This window comes from Suricata suricatta, chromosome 17 (genome assembly GCF_006229205.1).
Source record: "Suricata suricatta isolate VVHF042 chromosome 17, meerkat_22Aug2017_6uvM2_HiC, whole genome shotgun sequence".
Classification (NCBI taxonomy): Eukaryota; Metazoa; Chordata; class Mammalia; order Carnivora; family Herpestidae; genus Suricata; species Suricata suricatta.
This window is the reverse complement of record NC_043716.1, coordinates 13,059,170-13,080,222: the sequence shown is the minus strand read 5'-3', so window position 1 is coordinate 13,080,222 and position 21,053 is coordinate 13,059,170. Positions and strand designations below refer to the sequence as shown.

Here is a 21,053-nt window from a genome sequence, read left to right as displayed (position 1 = left end):
GTTTTACCATCAACTGTTCTCTTTATTGGTTGAAAGTTTGAGAGGTTTCTTTTTAAAATATTAATGAAGAGATCTCTTTAATGTTAATGAAGACCTTTCCATTGTTAAGAAGGAGTGTTTTAAAATCAGGAATGTTAAGGATTTGATCAAATACACATTGAGATCTTAATTGTGTACCATGCTCATTCATTCATTTCCTTTATTCCCCTCATTCCCCTCCCTGTAATGCCTGCTTCTTCTTTTTCCTTTAAGGCTTAGCTCACATCTTGCCTTTATAAAATGACTGTTCCATTCAACCTTATTTCTCTCTTTTTTGAGTTAGGTTTCACATACTTTGGTAACTTTGGTTTTGTTCCTTAGATAGATTTATAAGTTCCTGGAAGGCAAGGGACCATAAACGAATCTTCTTTTATATTCCCTAGTATGAAGTGGGGAATATAACAGACAATCATCTCTTCCCTTGTTCCCCCCCACCCTTTTTTTATTCGTTGTTTTATAGTGAACATTTGCTTTACATTTTAAAAATGTAAATATTTAAACTTCCCAATACATGGTAGCTATACTGTTTATCCTTATTGTACAACCTGACTTTTTTTATGGGTTTCTTAAGTATGCAAAATAATTTTTTACAGAAATATATTCTAAGTGGGTTTCACAATTAAATACACATCTTACAGTTACTATATAGACTTAACACTTAAATTAGAGGAAAGAGAAGAAAATGTTTTAAATGTTTAAAAGTTGTACTAAGGAGCTGAGGTAAAAATCTCCATTTGTTTGTTGACCTCACTGACTTCTGACTTCTCGTAGGCCATGCAAATTCTTTTTATTTATTTATTTTTATTAGTATTTTTAATGTTTTATTTATTTTTGAGAGAGAGAGAGAGAGAGAGAGACAGCGTGAACAGGGGAGGGTCAGAGAGAGGAAGACACAGAATCTTAAGACAGGCTCCAGGCTCTGAGCTGTCAGCACAGAGCCCGATGCGGGGCTCAGACTCAAAAACCGTGAGACCATGACCTGAGCCGAAGTCGGACGCCCAACCGACTGAGCCGCCCAGACGCCCCATGCAAATTCTTTTTAAATGTCAGTCAGTAATATATGTGTGTGTCATGAACTTGAAACCGCATAATCAGAAATTTAGCCTAATTAGTGTGAAGTCATATTGTAATCGTACCTTCATTTACCTTAGTTTTCAGAAAGGTTCTTTTCTTAAGGTTAAAAGAGTGAAAAAGAAAACCTAAGGAAGAGGACCAAAACTGATCTGTTAGTGGTGTTTCTGCTTTGTGGTTCCATAACTCAGAAAAATTTATCTAGGAGCGCCTGGGTGACTCAGTCAGCCAAGCATCTGACTTTGGCTCAGGTCATGATCTCTTCATTCGGGAGTTCAGGCCCTGCGTCGGGCTCTGTGCTGACAGCTTAGAACCTGGAGCCTGCTTTGGATTCTGGATCTCCCCCTCTCTCTGTCCCTCCCCTGTTCACACACTCTTTCTCTCTCTTAAAAATAAACATTTAAAAAATTTATCTACATGTGAGAATGAATAATGATGCCTGCATATTTTTGGTTTTGTCTTAAAGAAAATCCAGCATGCTATACTTACTTGGTAGATAGTTTTGTTGCTGCTGTCTTGTGGAGAGGGAGGGGTAGATATAACCTTAGACCCAGATCCTTGCTGAAGAGAAATGAACAGGCCAGTATTCCAGGCATATGGTATTTTGCTTAATGGTGAAGCTGAGGGCCCACTCGTACTGACTCACCCAAATTTCATTCTCTTTTACTTCATCATTGCTAGGATAAGTTCTCATTGTGACCTCTTGCTGGGCTCATACTTGTCCAGAGACTGATAATTGTTGAATCGTGGTCTACTTTTACAAAGTCGGTACATCTTTTCAAGTGTGATAATAAAGGATGATCATTGTAACCCTTTGTCACAGCACACATGGTTAAAGAGGTGTAAGACCTCACATTTGTGATGTTCAGTAGCGGCTATAATATATTTAAGCCGTGGCACGTGTCTGAAACTTGGTTGATGTCCTATGGCAGCAGCTTATGGAATGATCCTCATTAGTGTCTCTGCTTGAAATGGACTTTATTCCCATCTTCCCATCTTTCCTTAGGGATTGTGTAGTTTGTCCTGGTGTTTAGCCTAAATAAATAAATAAATAGACAGACAGACAGACAGACAGACAGTGGTGTGACCTGCCTGGTATAAGGGTGTCTTCTGGAGCAGGGCATTAAAGATGACCATGTCCTCCTGGTGTTGTGAACTTGATTGCTTGATCCTGCCTGGTGTCTTCTGTTATCTTAACAGTGCGCCCTCTTAACCCTGCAGACATCCCAGACTATTAGGCCACTGCAGCCTTTTAAAATAAAGCATGTTAGCTCCATTGCTTTCCTAATTCATGAGTATGTGAGCTCAGCCTTTTCAGTGAATCTCTTTAAATGGGCTTGGTTAGAAAACATCTCACTCAGTCTGTCACCTTTTGACTCAACCTTGTTTCTCCTCATATAAACAATGAATTTGAAATAAAATATTTATAGAATTCCCAGAACATTTTTATTCAGCCTCAGAGTGCTAGAGTACATAGTTTGAAAAACTATATTACCATCCTATTGATTTCAAAAGACCCCAGTTTGATTCCTACCTAGCTCCATCCATGCCAGCCAAAAGGTCAGTTAAATTCAGGAATCCTGTTCCTTTATCTGTGAAAACCATCTCCCAGCTCAGTCTCCTCTAACGCATGCTCTGTAATTCCCTCTTCTCTAAGCTTGTAAGAGATATTGGGGACCCTGAAGTATTGTGCTTTTATTGTTGATACAATGCAGTCTTTTTAGACTTGTTACTGTTCAGTAGTTCATAGCATTTATAGTAACTTTTAAAAGTCTTACCGGGATTCCTGAGTGGCTCAGTTAGTTGAGCATCTGACTCTTGGTTTCAGCTTGAGTCATGATCTCATGGTTCCTGAGAGCGAGCCCCACATTGGGCTCTGTGCTGACTATAGGGTCTGCTTGGGATTTTTCTCTCACCCTCTGTCTCTGCTCCTCTACCCCCTCAAAATAAATACATAAACTTAAAAATTTTAAAAAAATCTTATTTCCCTTTATAAGGGTATGTGTGTATGGGTTGGTAGTGGTGGGTGTAATATTTCAAGTGATATTTCAGCTACAAAAATTATCCTGGGATAAAAGAGCAATGAGGAGAGTTTAGGAAGTCAGCTAAAATGCTTAAAATCTAACCCTGGCATTTTTTTCCTCCTGATTTTTATTTTAGAGAAAGTGCATGAGTCAGGGAGAGGATTAGAGGAAGAGAGAGAGGGAAAGGGAGAGAACCCTAAACAGGTCAGCATGGAACCCAGTGCAAGGCTCGATCCCACAACCTTGAGATCATGACTGGAACCAAAACCTACAATTGGACGTGCAACCAACTGAGCCACCCAGGTGCCCCTAACCCTGGCATTTTAATAAACTTGGAGTCATTTAGAAAGCAAACACAGATCTCACCTGTGATAGTTTCAAAGGCTAATACTAGAGTATTTCTATAGGTAAGCCTAAACTCTGTGTAGTCATTCTGTTTGTTCATGGATAAAAGTCCTTCATCTCAGTTCTTTTGATTTTAACCATTTTCTCTGATTTGTATATCAGGTTAATGGTTTGGAACTACTCAGATCACCTTTTATACTTCAGCATGAATTTTGCTTTGATTCTAGTGATTAGTTGCTTTTCTGCATCCCCTGAGACTTAATAGATTAATTTAAATCATGTATATGAAGTTTGTTGGAGAGATGATTACAAACTTGTGCCTTGAGGTCCACTTGTTCCAAAAGAGAGTAAATCTTCCATCCTTAACAAAACTGATGAAAATCAACTCTAGATCTAAACAGCTGAAATTAGTAACAAACTCTAGAAGCTGTTAGAACCACGAAGTTCTTCAGTCTTAATTTATTTAAGTGATCATGATACACGTTCCCTGATAGAGGTTCCACATTCACTGGATTCGGCCATCCCTAATGGCCTGAGACTCATTTAAACTTAGGTTCTGATTTGTTTGCTGTATTTTTGTATATGCATCTTACTCTTTGGTTGTTCTTTGTCATGTAATATCTCTTTTCCAAACTCTCATAGATATCATAGTGTTAACAAGCATTTAACAATAAAAAGAGAATCCATCCCTGATATTCTCAAAACTCACTGCTGCTCCTCAACTCTGGTACTCATTTGAAACCTTATTGTGGAATGCAATACTGAGGCCACTTAGGTTCTGACACTGTGCTTGCTAAATTAGACAGGGATGTGTTAGTAGTCAGATTGCTTGGACACTTTTTAGACTTTGGATGACCTCTCTCAGATCTTTCTCACTGTTATACATCTCCATTACTTTGAAACTTCCATCTCCATTGGCTTGCTGACATCTCCCTAGTCTTACTTCTTAAATGTTGGTATCTGTCACCATCAGTTACATTCTAGTCTCCTTCCCTCCCCTCCCCCATTATATACCTTCCTCTGAATTGTCTCTCACCGCTTAATATTGTTCAAATCACTACTATCTGTTTGCTAATTTTCCCAAATCCTTTTCTTGAGGTCGCTTTCTCAAGCTTGTGACCTGTATGTTTAATTACCTCTTATATCACGTGTCTTAAGTATCTTACAGCTACATCAAGTCAGAAGGTTTAAAACTGAACTTACCATGTACCTACATCTTTTTCTTTGTTCTCTTTTTTCTATGTTTTTTCTGTCCATGTGAATGGTACTACAGTTCACTGGAAGCTGTGTTCTCCCATCTCTTGCCTCTAGTCAGTTACCAAAACAAAAGCCTAGTGGTTAAAACTGTGAGTCATTTTTGGTTTCAAGGATTAGGGTGTAGGGCTTTTTAAAGAGCAGTATAAGTCCATTCTTAAAGCACTTATGAAAAAGTACAATATATGGAAATATATAAAAATGGGACAACTCCAGTTAAAGGAGGAAGGTGCAGAGCTCCACCTACTTAGCTAATTTCTTCCCCATCCACTCAGTAAGTGTTCTTCTGGAATTATCCTAAATTATTTCACTGCTTGGTAGTTTTGTAGCCTTAGATGAATCAATCTGCCAATATGTAATATAGGGGTAATATACTTTTGTACCTACTTTAGCAGGATTGTTTTAGGATCAAAAGAGATTAGGGGCGCCTGGGTGGCTCAGTTGGTTGAGCGTCCGACTTCGGCTCAGGTCACGATCTCACGGTTCGTGGGTTCGAGCCCTGCTTTGGGCTCTTGGCTGACAGCTGGCTCAGAGCCTGGAGCCTGTCTTCATATTCTGTGTTTCCCTTTTTTCTGACCCTCCCCTGCTCTTGCTGTCTCTCTCAAAAATAAATAAAACATTTAAATAATTAAAAGAAAAGATCGTGAATGTTGTTTTTAAAATAAGATTTAACATTTTATAAAGTGTCAAGTGTGGGGGTGCCTGGGTGGCTCAGTCAGTTAAGCTGCCAAATCTTGATCTCACCTCAGGTCTTCATCTCAGGGTTCTGAGTTTGAGCGCCATGTTGGGCAATTACATTTGCCACGTGACTTTTTAAAATGCAAATGTTGGGTTAAGCCACAAAGACCTTAGAAATATTGCAGAAGTTTAAAAAATTTAACATTTAGTCCACTTTTTATGAAAGTTACATAAACAGAATCAAAGGATAAAAACGGTTGGTTGTTTCTAAAGTTTATTTATTTATTTTGAGAGAGAGAGAGAGAGAGAGAATCCCAAGCAGGCTCCATACTGTCAGCATGAAGCCAAATGCAAGGCTTGAACTCAAGAACTATGAGATCATGACCCAAACCGAAATCAAGAGCTGGACCCTTAACCGACTGAACCACCCAAGCACCCCAAAACTGTTGCTGGCTTTTTTAATCAGTAAAGGCTAAACCAAAATTTGAAAAGTAAAGATGGGGAAAGGATGGCATTCGTAATTAATGTTAGGAAATATAAATTGGTATAACTCGAGAGCAATTTGATAGTAGTTATCAGAATGTCCAAAAAAATGTATATAGTTTTGGTCTTTGTTCAGGCTGCTCTAACAAAATACTGTAAACTAGGGATTTATTTTTTACGGTTCTAGAGTCTGGGAAGTCCAACCAAGATCAAGGTAATTGGGAGATTTGGTGTCTGGTGATGCTGGCTTCCTGGTTCATAAGTCTTTTGCTTCCTGATTGATAGTCTTTTTTTTTTTTTTTTATAAGGGCATCAGTCCCATTAATTAGGGCAGAGCCCTCATGACCTAAGCACCTACGCTACCTCCAAAGGCCCCATCCCCAAATACTAGGTTTCAACATAAGAATTGGCAGAGGGTAGGAGGATGACACACAAACATTCAATCTGTAGCATCCTTTTTGACTCAAATGTAGAGATATGAGAAATGCTTTACTTGAATGTTTATTTACAACATTGTTTAAAATGGTGAAAAGTTAGAAACAACCTTAAAAGTCCAGCAATAGGTAATTGCTTAAATAAAATTTGGTCCATCTACATCATGGAATACTGTGTTTGAGTATTATTAACTAAGATGGTGTGGATGAACATTTACTGACAAGGTTAAGATTTTCATGACATGGTGAATGAAATTAACAGATTGAGTTATTTAATTAAAAGCCATACATATGCATCTTTGGTGATGTGAATGTATGGGCAAAGAACATGGTATGAGAAGACTGTACTGAATGAAGGGTTAGCAGTGGTAATCTGAAAATGTTGGGACTTTTTTTTTATGTAAGGAAAAGGAATAGTCATTTTGGATTTTTCTTCTTTTACTATTCTTACCTGAAAAGTACCATCATTTATCTATCTTTACAAAAAAATAAATCTATTTAGATCATAATTGTTGTAATTTGTACCATGTATTACATACATGTTATATGTTATATGAGCTTCCGAGTTGTAAGCTGTGTGCAGTGTGTTGGGGCAGTTTCAGGCACTAGGGCTTGACTCCGAGGTAAGAGCTGGGTAGGAACATTAAATATTTACAAATTCTATATATTATTTGTTTACTCTTGACATGTTTTAAGAAGAAAATAAAGCTAAGAAATAGGTATGTCTTTTAACTTCTTTGTTTCCCTTATTATTTGGGATATTCTAACCAAGGGGAAATTTACTTTCGTTGAAGGTTTGTAACACAGGCTTTGACAACACAGTATTTGATGGAATATTTTGAGAGATCCACTGCCTTCCTATTTTGTATTCTTTCGGAAGGCCCAAGTAAAACTACGTGGTGGAAATTAAAACGAAGTAGATTTCAGCTCCATGTAAAGAAGATACTTCTTACGAATCGAGTTATCCATTAGTAGAACAGGCCAGAAGGTACAGGCTATGATATGAGCAGCACACAGACACAGACTCACAGTAATAGTAAGAATTTACCTTTCCTCAGCCCCTGTGTTCATGAATGTGATGTGCTTGACCCTATCTTCCACTAGTTATTATGCCTTAATTTTTGGTATGCTAATAATTACCTGGAATACTTTAGTGTTCGGTATGATTCCCTATTACCTTTCTCCACTGTTCGCTTTGTTTTTAGCATGCCATTGAATTAAAACTGGATTCCACCAATCTACAATACTACTAGAGTGTTTTTATTTCCTAAAGCATTAGGTGGGCAGTGGCTTTGAAAGGGTAGTCATAGCAGCATTGTTTGTGGTGGTAAAAGCACATGTCTCTATAATTTTTAAAAGGCAGATTTATGTCTGCTGATAAAGAGTGATGGTTAAGATTAAGTGGGTTTATGTGATATTGTGTGTAAGATTTTATATATAATGCATTCTGTTTTAAAAATGATTGACCTGTAGAAGAATATGCAGGAATGTATGTGTATAGGTAGAGTGTTTCTAAATATATAAAACACTGATAAAGCGGTTACATGGCGGGGGCGGGGGTGATCAGTGGTAGAAAGAATATTTTATTGTGTACTTACATATTTAAGTTTTGTTTAACCGTGCATATAAACTTTTAAATTATTTAAATTAAAATGTTTTACAGGAAATCTCAAATAACTACTGTTAACAGTGGTAGTTAGGGCTCAAAAAAGTTGAGAGACATTGGAATAGGCTGCTTTAGGAGGGAGGTAGTTGATTTTCTCTTTGAAAAATTATAAGGAGAGCATGCAGAGGCATCTGTTAATTCAGCTTTTCTAACCTTTGAGTTCTTTCTAATTCTAAATGAATGTCTCATACTGTGATGTTATCCTAAGTTTATAGCCTGTGCCCCCCCTTTTTTTTTTTACCAACTCAAATGGTTTAAAGTTATCTCTGATATTAAATACATATTAATTATAATTTATCAGGACAGTTCTCTGTGTACAAATAAATTTCAGTTGCTAGTCCTTAGCATCTGCTAGCATAACAAGTAGTTAAGGAAAGTTAAATGTATATAAACATGAACAAAATTGGTGATTACTGTCACAAATTGATGGCTGTTTTATAAGCCATATCTTGATCCATAGAGTGCCCACATCTTATAAGGTAAGCAGTACATTAGAAACTTACAACTAAAAGCTCAAGAATAATGTTACAATATTTTGGATGTACTATGACAGGGCACATGTTTTAGAGGCTTTGGGGGAAGGCTCCTTTTTTGTGAAATACTTGTATGATTTAGAAGGGAATACTCTTTAAAAGAATGTTTTAAGATTTATGAAATTTTAAATAAAATACATCTTTAGTATGGAAATCAGATTTGTTAGGAGTAAAAATTTGAATCTGTTTTCTTTCAGAAATCGAGCTATAGCAGATTATCTTCGTTCAAATGGCTACGAAGAGGCATATTCAGTTTTTAAAAAGGAAGCTGAATTAGATATGGTATGTTTGACCTTACAATTATTCATAGTATTTAATAAGTGGATTTTACTCAAGTATTAGTAGTTAACAGTCACCTCAGTTATCATAAATCTTCTCATTTGTTATTGTGGTTTACTTTGGTAGTAGGTTTTGATCCCCCCTTTTTGGTATAATCAGATATTTAGTAACATTTGGGCTTAGGTAAATGGTCTGTATGGTTTGAACTATTGTAGGTGAGCTATTTTTCAAAAGGTTCTCATTTTTTTCTCTAGAATGAAGAATTAGATAAGAAATATGCTGGTCTTTTGGAAAAAAAGTGGACATCCGTCATTAGATTACAAAAGAAGGTATCTGTGTTTTCTTTCTTTAAAGTCACTTGTATTCAGAGTATTATTATATAAGCTTTTGGAAAATATTAACATCAATTATTCTGCATTAACTAGTAATCTTGAAAGGTAAATTAAAATACATTTTTAATCATTAAAAAACATAGACCTCGACAGGTCATTGCTGATACTTGCTAACTCATGCATTGCAGGTATTGGCTTCATTTAATCTACACAACCCTGGCTTCAGGGAATGGATACCGAAAGAACTCATTTGTGCATTTAGATGGGAAGAACACATGTAGCCAACATGATGTTAGGGAAGGAATACTAAAATGTGCTCTTAGACAAGTCCTTTTCATGTCAGAGCTTTTACTTTTTATTTATTTTTTTTAATGTTTTTTTATTTATTGCTGAGAAAGAGAGAGTAAGCAAGGGAGGGGCAAAGAGAAGAGACAGGATCTGAAGACAGGATCTGAAGTCCCAGTGTGGGGCTCAAACTCACAAACTGTGAGTCATGACCTGAGCCAAAGTTGGGTGCTCAACTGACTGAGCCACCCAGGAGCCCCTCTGAGCTTTTATTTTTATCTGTAAAGTGAAGGCATCAAATAATATCCTGGTCCTAAAATTTATACTCTTACTAGGCAAAGTTAGAATAAATAAATAACACTTTTATATTATAATGTAAATTAATCCAGGAAAAGCTTTTGGAAAAGTACATGGATGTATATTAGCTTTTATAATACTACAAAGGCTCACTGTTCTTCCTCTAATTGGTAAATATAAATTGAAAAAATTTTTTTCAGTTAAGTAGTTAACCCAATTGTAATGAATTTTTCTCAGGTTTCAGTTTTATCACACCACTAAAATTTTGCTGGCATATCATGTAGATAATTTTCCATTAAAATTGATGAATACTTTGTAAATTATCAATTTTTTCAAGAATCCTGCTAAAACTAAGGCAATTTAAAAAAATGTCAAGTATATTCTTTTTATCAGAATCTACCTGTATCTGTGTGTTCCTTCTCAAGGTTATGGAATTAGAATCAAAACTAAATGAAGCAAAAGAAGAATTTACGTCGGGTGGACCTCTTGGTCAGAAACGAGACCCAAAAGAATGGATTCCCCGTCCACCAGAAAAATATGCATTGAGTGGTCATAGGAGTCCAGTTACTCGAGTAATTTTCCATCCTGTGTTCAGTGTTATGGTCTCTGCTTCAGAGGATGCCACAATTAAGGTAACTTTTTCAAAATTAAAGATGTACAATAGGAGAATTGTTAAAAGCAGATTAACATTAATTGGGTAAAAGAAAGAAAACGATCTTGAAGATAAAGACCTATACAGGACAGGAAGGACTCTTCAAAACTGTGATTGGTTCTAAGCCTTAAAAGACAGAATTAGAATAAAATTTCATTGTAGCTCCTGAGAAACAAGCTGCCAAATAAGTTCACATGAATAGTATGTGAATAATAATTTTTGGGCTTGGAGAATGAAGATATACTTTGTGCTTTGCTTTTAGGCAGAGATGATAGATGAAAATACAAGGTTACAGGGGTGCCTGGGTGGCTCAGTCAGGTGAGCGGCTGACCGGCTCAGGTCATGATCTGAAGGTTCGTGAGTTTGAGCCCCGTGTCAGGCTCTGTGCTGACAGCTCAGAGCCTGGAGCCTGCTTCAGATTCTTGTCTCCCTCTTTTTCTGCCCCTCCCTTGCTCATTCTTTCTCTCTCTCTCAAAATAAAATAAAGACGTAAAAAATTAAAAAAAATAAAAGGTTACAGAATTAGTGCTTCAGTGGGTGAATATATTCTGCAAAAAAATTTGCTTATTTAAATGGACTTTCCTTGATGTGTGTGTGTGTGTGTGTGTGTGTGTGTGTGTGTGTGTGTGTGTGTGTGTGTGTGTTAGAGAGAGAGCACGAGTAGAGGAGGAGCAGAGAGGAAGACAGAAGGATCTGAAGCAGGCTCCGTGCTTACAGTAAAAAGCCCAATGCAAGGCTGGAACTCACAAACCATGAGATCATGACCTAAGCCAAAGTTGGACACTTAACTGACTGAACCACCCAGGCGCCCCTCTCTTTGATGTATTTTAAATACTGACTTTGATTATAAGCAGTAGTTCTCTCCAGGAGTATGGGAATATGAGAGGTTTTCATTTTATAAGTTATGTATTTCTCTCATTTTTCTTTTACAGTAAGTGTACACATTTCAGTGTTGTTTTTTTTAATTCAGTGTTGGTGCTAAATTTTTTTTTTAATGTTTATTTATATTTTTCTAAAAGAGAGCGGGCGGGGGGGTCAGAGAGGGAGGGAGACAGAATCCCAGGCAGGCTCCACAGTGTCAGCACAACAGCCCAGTGCAGGGCTCAAACCCACAAACCGTGAGATCATGATCTGAGCTGAAATCAAGAGTCAGCCACTTAACTGACTGAATCATGCAGGTGCTCCTAATGTTTTATCTTTTAATCCAGAAAAAAGTGGTTTTTATTCCCTTTGATTCAGACATAGTACAGTAACAGTTGTATAAAACTACTTGCAGACGGGGCGCCTGGGTGGCTCAGTCGGTTAAGTGCTCGACTTCGGCTCAGGTCATGATCTCACAGTTTGTGGGTTTGAGCCCTGCATCAGGCTCTGTGCAGACAGCTCACAGCCTGGAGCCTGCTTCAGATTCTGTGTCTCCCTCTCTCTCTGCCCCTCCCCCACTCATGCTCTGTTTCTCTCTGTATCAATAATAAATCAACATAATAATTTAAAAAAAAAAAACTACTTGCAGAAAGTTAAGTAAAATATGGTTGAAAGGCTTAAATAAGTTTCTCTGTTCTTTTATTTATTTTTTTTAAGTTTATTTATTTATTTTGGAGAGCGAGAGAGAGCACATGAGTGGTGTAGAGGGAGAGAGAAATCCCAAGCAGGCCCCATGCTGTCAGCGCAGAGCCTGACATGGGGCTCAATCCTACTGGTGAGATCAGGACCTGAGCCAAAATCAAGAGTCAGGCGCTCAACTGAATGAGCCACCCAGGTGCCTGTAGGTTTCTCTGTTTTATGGCTTATTTCAGATTAAGTTCTAGATTTTTTAAAAAGTTTCATTTATAGAGGTATAACTAAGAAAACATGAGTATCAGGTTTAAGACTATACATGTCACCTAACAGTAGTCCAGCATAAAATACAGGAATGACTTACTGACTTAAATGTGACTAAACTTAATGTGTTCTTCAAATGAAACATTGTTTTATGTTTTCCTTATGTGGTTGCTTTAGTTTGTAAATCATTGGCTTCCTTCCATCCTATGGGCTGGTGATCCATGCAGTGAGCTGCAGAGTAACTAGAAGAGAGTCCTAAAATCATATGTATATGGTGTAGGCTGAAAATACCTAATACATTACTAACCTATTGCTATTTTTCAAATATAGGTAGACATGAATTTAAATTACTGATTTCATGATAGTCTTACGTACTATAAAACTATACTGCTGTGATACGGGGCTCCTGGGTGGCTCAGTTGGTTGAGCGCCTGACTTCAGCTCAGGTCATGATCTCTCCATTTGAGGGTTCAAGCCCCATGTCAGGCTCTGTGCTGAGAGCTCAGAGTCTGGACCCTGCTTTGGATTCTGTGTCTCCCTCTCTCTCTGCCCCTCTTCTTCTCACGCTCTCTCTCTCAAAAATAAATGAACATTAAAAAAAAATTTTTTTTAAACAACTATACTGTCGTCTTGACACGTAAGGGTAAATAGGTTAAAAAAAAAACCTGTCTTACTGATTTTTTCAGCAGTGGTATAAAAGCATAAACAAAATTGTTAATGTGCCATCTTAAAATTCATCTGTTGAGTAAACCTGTTACAAATTGGGGTGCCTGGCTGGCTCAGTCTGTATAACATGTGACTCTTGATTTCAGGGTCCTGAGTTCAAGCCCCATGTTAGGTGTGGAGCCTTCTTAAAAAAAAAAAAATACTACAAATGGAAGTTTTAAGGTTTTTTTTTTTTTTAATGTTTAGTTTTGAGAGAGTGAGAGCATTGTGAATGCATGGAGAAAGGGCAGAGAGAAAGGGAGAGAGCATCTTAAGCAGGCTCCATGGCCAGCACAGCCTGACTAGGGGTTTGATCTCAGGACCATGAGATCATGACTGGAGCCAAAATTGAGAGTCGGACGCTCAGCTGACTGAGTCATCCCAACCAAAGTATTTTATTATATTAGTTCCTTTGTGCGTCTGGTAAACACAACAGGCTTGGTAATTGGTTGGCTGGTTTGTTATAGGGTAATTCATTTACATCACCAACCTTTAAACTTAAGGGAAAATGGAGTTTAGATATTTGAAATAATTCATTATATTATTTTAATTCTATAATTAAAAATAGTAAAGTATAATTTAATACTGTAAATCATTATAGAATTTTTAATTTCATCATTTTAATTTTTGAAATGTCTTTTTTAAATTTTATTTTTAAGTAATCTCCACACCCAATATGGGGCCCAAATCCACAACTCCAAGGTCAAGAGTTGCACATTCAGCTGACTGGAGTTAACGTAGGAGCCCCTAAAAAAAGTTGATCCTTTTTTTCTTTTAAGTTTATACTTTTTGACCCAAAATTCTTTTTCGCCAAAGATTTTCACTTAAAGAATATTTTCTGTGATAATGAAAAATTTAAGCCAACAATAGGAATTCCTTTTAAAAAGATGCATGCATGGCTCATTTGGTGGAGCTTGTGATTCTGGATCTTGGGGTTAATGCGTTTGAACCCCACATTGGTGCAGATATTACTTATAAATAAAATCTTAAAATAATAAAAGATGTTTGCCAGGGTTTTAATCATATGGGAAAATCCTCATGGTAAGAACCAAAGGGAAAATGGAATAAAGAAGTACAACACAGCTGTCATGCTTAAAAAAAGCATAGAAAAAATGGAAAAACCATGCTTTGGGTAGGATATTGGATATTTTTTATTGCCTTTAAGTACATTATAAATTTTTTATCATGAGGATTTATTTTTATGATCATACAAAAGGTTAAAAGTAAAGGAAAAATAAAATTCTTATTAATTCTTGATATGTACAAACTATAAAATGCCTTGTTTGCTCAGCATTTATGAAGAGACACAGTTCATTTTTTGGGTATATTTATTTTGGAGAAAATGCTCTAGTGTTCTTTGACAAATGCATGGAAGGAAAGTTAACTGAATTACACCTTACTTATTTTTAGCATGTTAAGTATTCACTGAACTCTTGGTGTCAAAATTAAATGGGACAAAGATTATCGACCAATATAATATCATTTATGAACACATACACAAAATCCTTAACAAATTATAAGCAAATTAAATCCAGGAATTTATAAAAAGGCTAATTAGTTAATGATGACCCAAGTAGGGTTTATCCCAGAGTACAGGATTGGTTCTGCACTTGGAATTCGTCAGTCCACTAGTGTGGTACGCCACATCAGCAGAAAAAGCATCTGACAAAATTCCCACATTCATTCATGATAAAAGCTCTCAGCAAGTTAGGAAGGAAGCTTCATTAGCCTGATAAGAGGTTAAAAGGTATCTGAACATCATAATTAATGGTGGAAAACTGAAAGTTCCCTCCCCCCATCAGGAACCAAGGCCAAGGTGTTCAGTCTCAAACACTGACATTCATGTTTGTACAAGAGTGCCTTGCTAACGCAGTAAGGAAGAAAAAGAAATAAAAGGCATACAGATTGGAAAGGAAGAAATGAAGCTGTTTATTTGTAGACAATGTGATCTTTTATGTAGAAAACCCAAAGAATCTACAAAAAAAGCTACTAGAACTATGGCTGAATTTAACAGAATCACTGGTCACAGTGATTAATACAGAATTAATAGTCAAATGGTAATTGTATATCTATAAAGTAGCAATGATAATTTGAAAATTAAAAATTGAAAATGTCAGATAGTCGCATCAAAAAAACCCCAAAATACTTAGGATAAATCTAGCAAAATATGTGCAAAATTAGAAATCACTTCTGTGTAGAAGTACTTGAATACGTGGTAGGAAAAAATCTGTTTATATTAAGAAGGGTACATTGTCTGTAAAAATGTGTTTTTGGAAGGTAGTTTTTCTTAGGTGAGCTTTATGTATTCTTTTTTACTTAACATTATTGTATTATGTGTGAGTCAGAAGTTCCTTATAATTGCAAATCTTGTATCTACTTAGCCATTCCCCTAATGTTGGGTATTTAGATTGTTTCCAAGTTTTCAAAATGCATTTTCTGGGGTACCTGGGTGGCTCAGTCGGTTAAGCGTTCGGCTTCGGCTCAGGTCATGATCTCACCGTTCGTGGATTCGAGCCCCGCGTCGGGCTCTGTGCTGACAGCTAGCTCAGAGCCTGGAGGCTGCTTCACATTCTGTGTCTCCCTCTCTCTCTGACCCTCCCCTATTCCCACTGTCTCTCTCTGCTTCTCAAAAATAAAGAACATAAAAAAGATTTTTTTAAATGCATTTTCTAAGTTTCTTTAAATTGGTTGGTATATATCCTACTACTGATAAATATGAACCTATTATAGGAAAAATGGAATCAATCATTTGATTTGAGAGCATGTAATTGGTGCTGGGTAAAGACTGACTACATTTGGCCACCAGAATGAAAATTCAGTATGTTCCTGAGGTCTGTTTCTAACACTTATTCTTGATAGCTCATTATTTCCGTTATCTTAGAAAAAACTATCTTTAAAAGATGCGGCAGTAGGGGTGCCTGTGTGGCTCAGTCAGTTAAATGGCCAGCTTCAGCTCAGGTCATGATCTTGATGTTAGAGTTTGAGCCTCACATCGGGCTCTGTGCTGACCCCTCCCTCACTCACACGCTCTCTCAAAAATAAACATTAAAAAAGGAAAAAAAAAGAATTGTGCACTCTTTATTGTCCCAGAATATTCTACATATAGATGCCTCTCATAACCACCCCCCCATAACTTTTGTCAAATTTACTCATTTACATGTCTGTTGTCACCTGTCAGACTGGGAAGGGACTTTGTTTTTTGGCTTTATATACTTACCCGCTAGTGTTATTGGGTATATGATAGATAATGTACTAGAAGTTTGTTTTAGTAATTACAACTTCAATTTTTCTATAGAGAAAAGACCAATTTACACTTGAAGATTGCTATTTCTAAGGCAGTTACCCTTTGTCATTTGCTCATACTGGCCTGCTGAGTGTTAATGTGAATGAGAAGGGATGGGTTGATGTTAACTAACTTTCTGATTACTTGACAGGTGTGGGATTATGAGACGGGAGATTTTGAGCGAACCCTTAAGGGGCATACAGACTCTGTACAAGATATTTCGTTTGACCACAGTGGCAAGCTTCTGGCTTCCTGTTCTGCAGATATGACCATTAAACTATGGGATTTTCAGGGCTTTGAATGCATCAGAACCATGCACGGTAAGGAGTAGAAGATAACATTTGATATTGATATGTAACGTAACATTCCAGTGAAAAGAATATTGTTTTCTAACAGTGTGTAGGTTCCCTACATTCGATTCTTAATTGTATCAGTGGAAGAGCATATAATGTAGAGCCCATGGATAAGCCACAGTAGTTAAGAGTTGTTTCAATTATGAGGTTTTAAGTATCTCTTAGTGGTTTATATAAAATAATTCATTTTCAGGAATTTTTTTGGATAAGAAAACTACTGGGACGTCTGTCTTCAAAAAAAAGAAAAACGAAGTTATTGGGTTTTTTGTTTGTTTTTTCCTGTTTCTCCCTTGGGGAATAAGGTCATAAAGAATAAACCCAGTAAAAGCTAGAACCTAGCATTTCTTGCTCACTTTATAATGTTGCACACATACTGGAAAAATGTTAGCTTGCTTTCTTGGTTCTTGTCATAGAGACTATTCTCGGAGGCAATTTGGCTTTGGAATCAGATATCTGGGTTCAAATTCCTACTTGTTTACTTGTGGCATTGGGAAATTGCAACCTCTTCCATCTGCAAGGTAGAGGTAATAATACCTGTCATAGGATTGTTGTGAGGATAAAATGAGATCATATACATAATCATCTTGGTTTAGTATCTGGCACTTGGTAGGTGCTCACTAAATAAGGATTTTTGTTGTTTCTTTAAACATGATAAAATTTGAATGTTTGGATTTTGTATAAGGAATACATGCTGTGTTGGTAATAAAAGTTTTTATTAAATAGCTGATTCAGTTGATATAAGTTATGTGTTTACATAGACAGTGTAATTTGAAAGGTGTGTTTCTGCCCAGATTAAATGGGGAAGCTTACCAGTTAAAGGAATTCTATTGAATTCTTTCATAAAGTCTAGTGTTTATATTTCTTTAAGTAGCCTGTATCTTGTTGCTCTGCCTTAATAAAGAAGAAGGGGAGTAGGGGATACAGGCCTCCTGTTACGAAATGAGTGAATCAAGGGGAATGTAAGGAATATATTTAAAGATATTCTAATAGCATCATGTAAACTTCTCAAATCACTGCATTGTACACTTGAAACTAATGTAACATTATGTGTCAACTATATTCAAAAAATTTTTTTTTGAAAAGAGTTCTTGGGGTGACTGGGTGACTCAGTCAGTTAGGCATCTGATTTAGGCTCAGGTCATGATCTCTTCGTTCGTGAGTTCAGGCCTCACATCAGGCTCTTTGCTGACAGCTCAGAGCCTGGAGCCTGCTTTGGATTCTGTACCTCCCTCTCTCTCTGCTCCTCCTCCACTAGCACTGTGTTTTTCTCAAAAATAAATAAACATTAAAAATAATAATAGTAAAAAAGGAGAGTTCTATCCAACCAGGGTATATATTCCTTAAAATAATTATGTTTATGAGGATTCCTAGGGCTTTTTCCACAAAGGATAGCTAATTAGGCATAATGCATATGGAATAATGCATGTTTTTTTTTTTACCCCCATGAACATTAACAACAAAATTTTTCAAACTCTAGTTTTTTGGGGGAAATGTTTATTTTGAGGGAGAGAGTGTGAGTGGAGGAGTGGCAGAGAGAAAAGGAGAGAGAGGAACCCAATGTGAGGTTCAATCCTACGAGCCATGAGATTGTGACCTGAGTCAAACACTTAACCAACTGAGCCACCCAGGCGCCCTGGACCACTTTTTTAAACATGGAACCAAATCTCTATTTTTCTTATTCTTTCTATTTAGCTTTGTGAATCTTACATAATTTCGATATATATCTTAGGATATCAACCATGGAAATTTTTGTGTTTTTCTACTGTTCATATATAAATATTCAGCATATTAATATATCCAAATGCTCATGACACTGATGTTAAAACAGTTTTACAGTCATAAATTGAGATGGCTACTTACTTCATTGTGGATTATTTTATTAAGTTGCTAATTCCTTAACTTTTTATGTGTAAAATCAGTTTCTTATCAAATTTAGATAAAGCCCAGTGTATTTCAGGCTGCTGCGATATGTGAAATCCCATGGTGAACTGAGGCGTAATTGTGCTGTATATCACTTACTATGTTGCTGTGTTATGTTTCAGGCCATGACCACAATGTCTCTTCAGTAGCCATCATGCCCAATGGGGATCATATAGTGTCTGCCTCAAGGGATAAAACTATAAAAATGTGGGAGGTGCAAACTGGGTAAGTAGGTTTGGTTGAAATGGTGGTGTCAGCTAAAGAGATAATGAACAACCAACCAAAATGTGTTCTGAACCAGTTATTTTGACTTTAGCTCAGAATAATCATGGCACTGGTTGTGTTACAGACTTTAAACTGAGGTTTGAATCTTTAAATGTTTTCCAAAAAGGAATACCTAAGTTATTTAAAAAAAAAATCGTGTCCTTGAGAGCCATTTCTATGCAATGGCTTATTATCTCTGTGGTCTTCTTTTAGGTGATTTCTCTATGGGTTGAAATAAAATGTAAATAACATTTGTGCAGGTAGGCCCCTGTTAGGCTTAATTTGGTTGTGCTTAGAATGACACAATTGTTATAATAAAACCTTAACCTACTACTTACTAGTTCTACCCAAATTAGTAGAGTATGCTACTCTCAACAAAGCTATAAATATTTTTGTTAGGTTTATTGTGTGTGTGTTTAGCTTTAGAAGATGTTATTTCTGTATATATTTTACCTCCTAGAATGTGTTGATTGGTAAGCTCCTTAATGATACTTCCATCAGTTTATTTTGACTGATGTTTGATTTTCCGGCCTGTCCCCATCTTTCATTAACCACGAATGTACGTTTATTGTGCTGACTCGCATATGATTACTCTAACATGGTGCCACCCTCTTTATTCTAGTTCATAGCTAGTTTTATATTGCTTCTGGGAAGTGTCCCAGTGATTGCCATTCATGATGTAAATTATTACTTATTTTGTCAGCTACTGTGTGAAGACATTCACGGGACACAGAGAATGGGTACGTATGGTGCGGCCAAATCAGGATGGCACTCTGATAGCCAGCTGTTCAAATGATCAGACCGTGCGCGTATGGGTCGTAGCAACAAAGGAATGCAAGGCTGAGCTTCGAGAACATGAGCATGTGGTAGAATGTATTTCCTGGGCTCCAGAAAGTTCATATTCTTCCATCTCTGAAGCAACAGGATCTGAGGTATGTGATTTATGTATCATTTCATGGTTTTATTGCTGGTATCAGAATCTTGGAGAACTTTTCTGATTCTCAATTTCAGGGCAGTTAATGCACTGAAAAATCTGCATCCCAGAATTCTGAATCTTGAAACTCTTTACTCTTTCAAACTTGCAGAAATGTTTATATTTTTTAACTAGTGATTATTATTGCTGTCAGCTGACCCATGATTTGTGCTGGGGATGGTGAACTCTCCTGAAGCGTAAAAGTGGTCATTAAATTTATAAGAAATGCTGTCGTTGTAAGTGTATACCAACCAGTGCAAAATAAAACTTATGGGAGAGGTTAAAGTTATCTTTTAGAAGAATAACCTTCTTTAATGAACATATTTATTTATACGTTTAAAGATAATTAAGTTTTTAGTTGAATCACCTGATGCTCATCCCAAGCGCACTCCCCATCACCTATTTCACCCATCCCTTTACCCGTCTCCTCTCTGGTAACCATCAGTTTGTTCTCTGTAGTTAAGAATCTGTTCCTTGGTTTGTCTCTCTTCCCCACTGCTGTCCACCCCCCTTTGCTCGTTTAGATTCCACGTGCAAGGAAGTCTTACAGTATCTGTTTTTCTCTTACTTCACTTAGCATTATACTCTCTAGCTCCATGTCATTGCAAATGGCAAGATTTCACTCTTTTTTGTGGATGAATAATATTCCATTGTGTATATACACCATATTTTCTTTATTCATCAGTTGATGGACACTTGGGTTGCTTCCATATCTTGGCTATTATAAACAATGCTGCTGTAATTATAGGGGCACATGTATGTCCCTTTGAATTACTGGGGTTTTTTTCTTTTTTAATTCTCTGGGTAAATACTCAGTAGTACAATTTACAGTTACTGAATCGTAGGTTGTTCTATTTTTTACTTTTTGAGGAACTTCCATACAGTTTTCCAGAGTGGCTGTACCAGTTTGCATTCCCACCAATAGTGCAAGAGGTTTCTCCTTTCTCTGCGTCCCCACCAACACCTGTTGTTTCTTGTGTTTTTTATTTTAGCCATTATGACGGGTGTGAGGGATACCTCATTGTAGTTTTGATTAATTTCCCTAATGATAAGAGATGGTGAGCATTTTTTCCTGTGTCTGTTGGCCAACTGTATGTCTTATTTGGAGAAATGTCTGTTCGTGTTACCTCATTTTTTTTTAATGGTTTTTATTTATTTTTGAGAGACAGAGACAGTGTGAGCAGGGGAGGGTCAGAGAGAGAGGGAGACACAGAATCTGAAGCAGGCTCCAGGCTCTGCACTAGTTGTCAGCACAGAGCCTGACGCAGGGCTCGAACCCACGACCGTGAGATCATGACCTGAGCTGAAGCCGGACGCTTAACCAACTGAGCCACCTAGGCGCCCCATGTTACCTCATTTTTTTTT

The 21,053-nt window shown here is 36.8% G+C and overlaps 1 protein-coding gene across 1 annotated transcript in view; it reads left to right on the top strand.

The window, feature by feature from the left end:
- The window catches only part of PAFAH1B1 (platelet activating factor acetylhydrolase 1b regulatory subunit 1), a 78,517-nt gene that overhangs the window by 47,381 nt on the left and 10,083 nt on the right, over positions 1-21,053 (top strand). The window contains exons 3-8 of the mRNA XM_029927190.1: positions 8,725-8,809; positions 9,061-9,135; positions 10,146-10,352; positions 16,330-16,498; positions 18,574-18,676; positions 19,419-19,647. Of these exons, the coding sequence (XP_029783050.1) occupies positions 8,725-8,809; positions 9,061-9,135; positions 10,146-10,352; positions 16,330-16,498; positions 18,574-18,676; positions 19,419-19,647 (868 nt within the window). The remainder of the gene's footprint in view (positions 1-8,724; positions 8,810-9,060; positions 9,136-10,145; positions 10,353-16,329; positions 16,499-18,573; positions 18,677-19,418; positions 19,648-21,053) is intronic.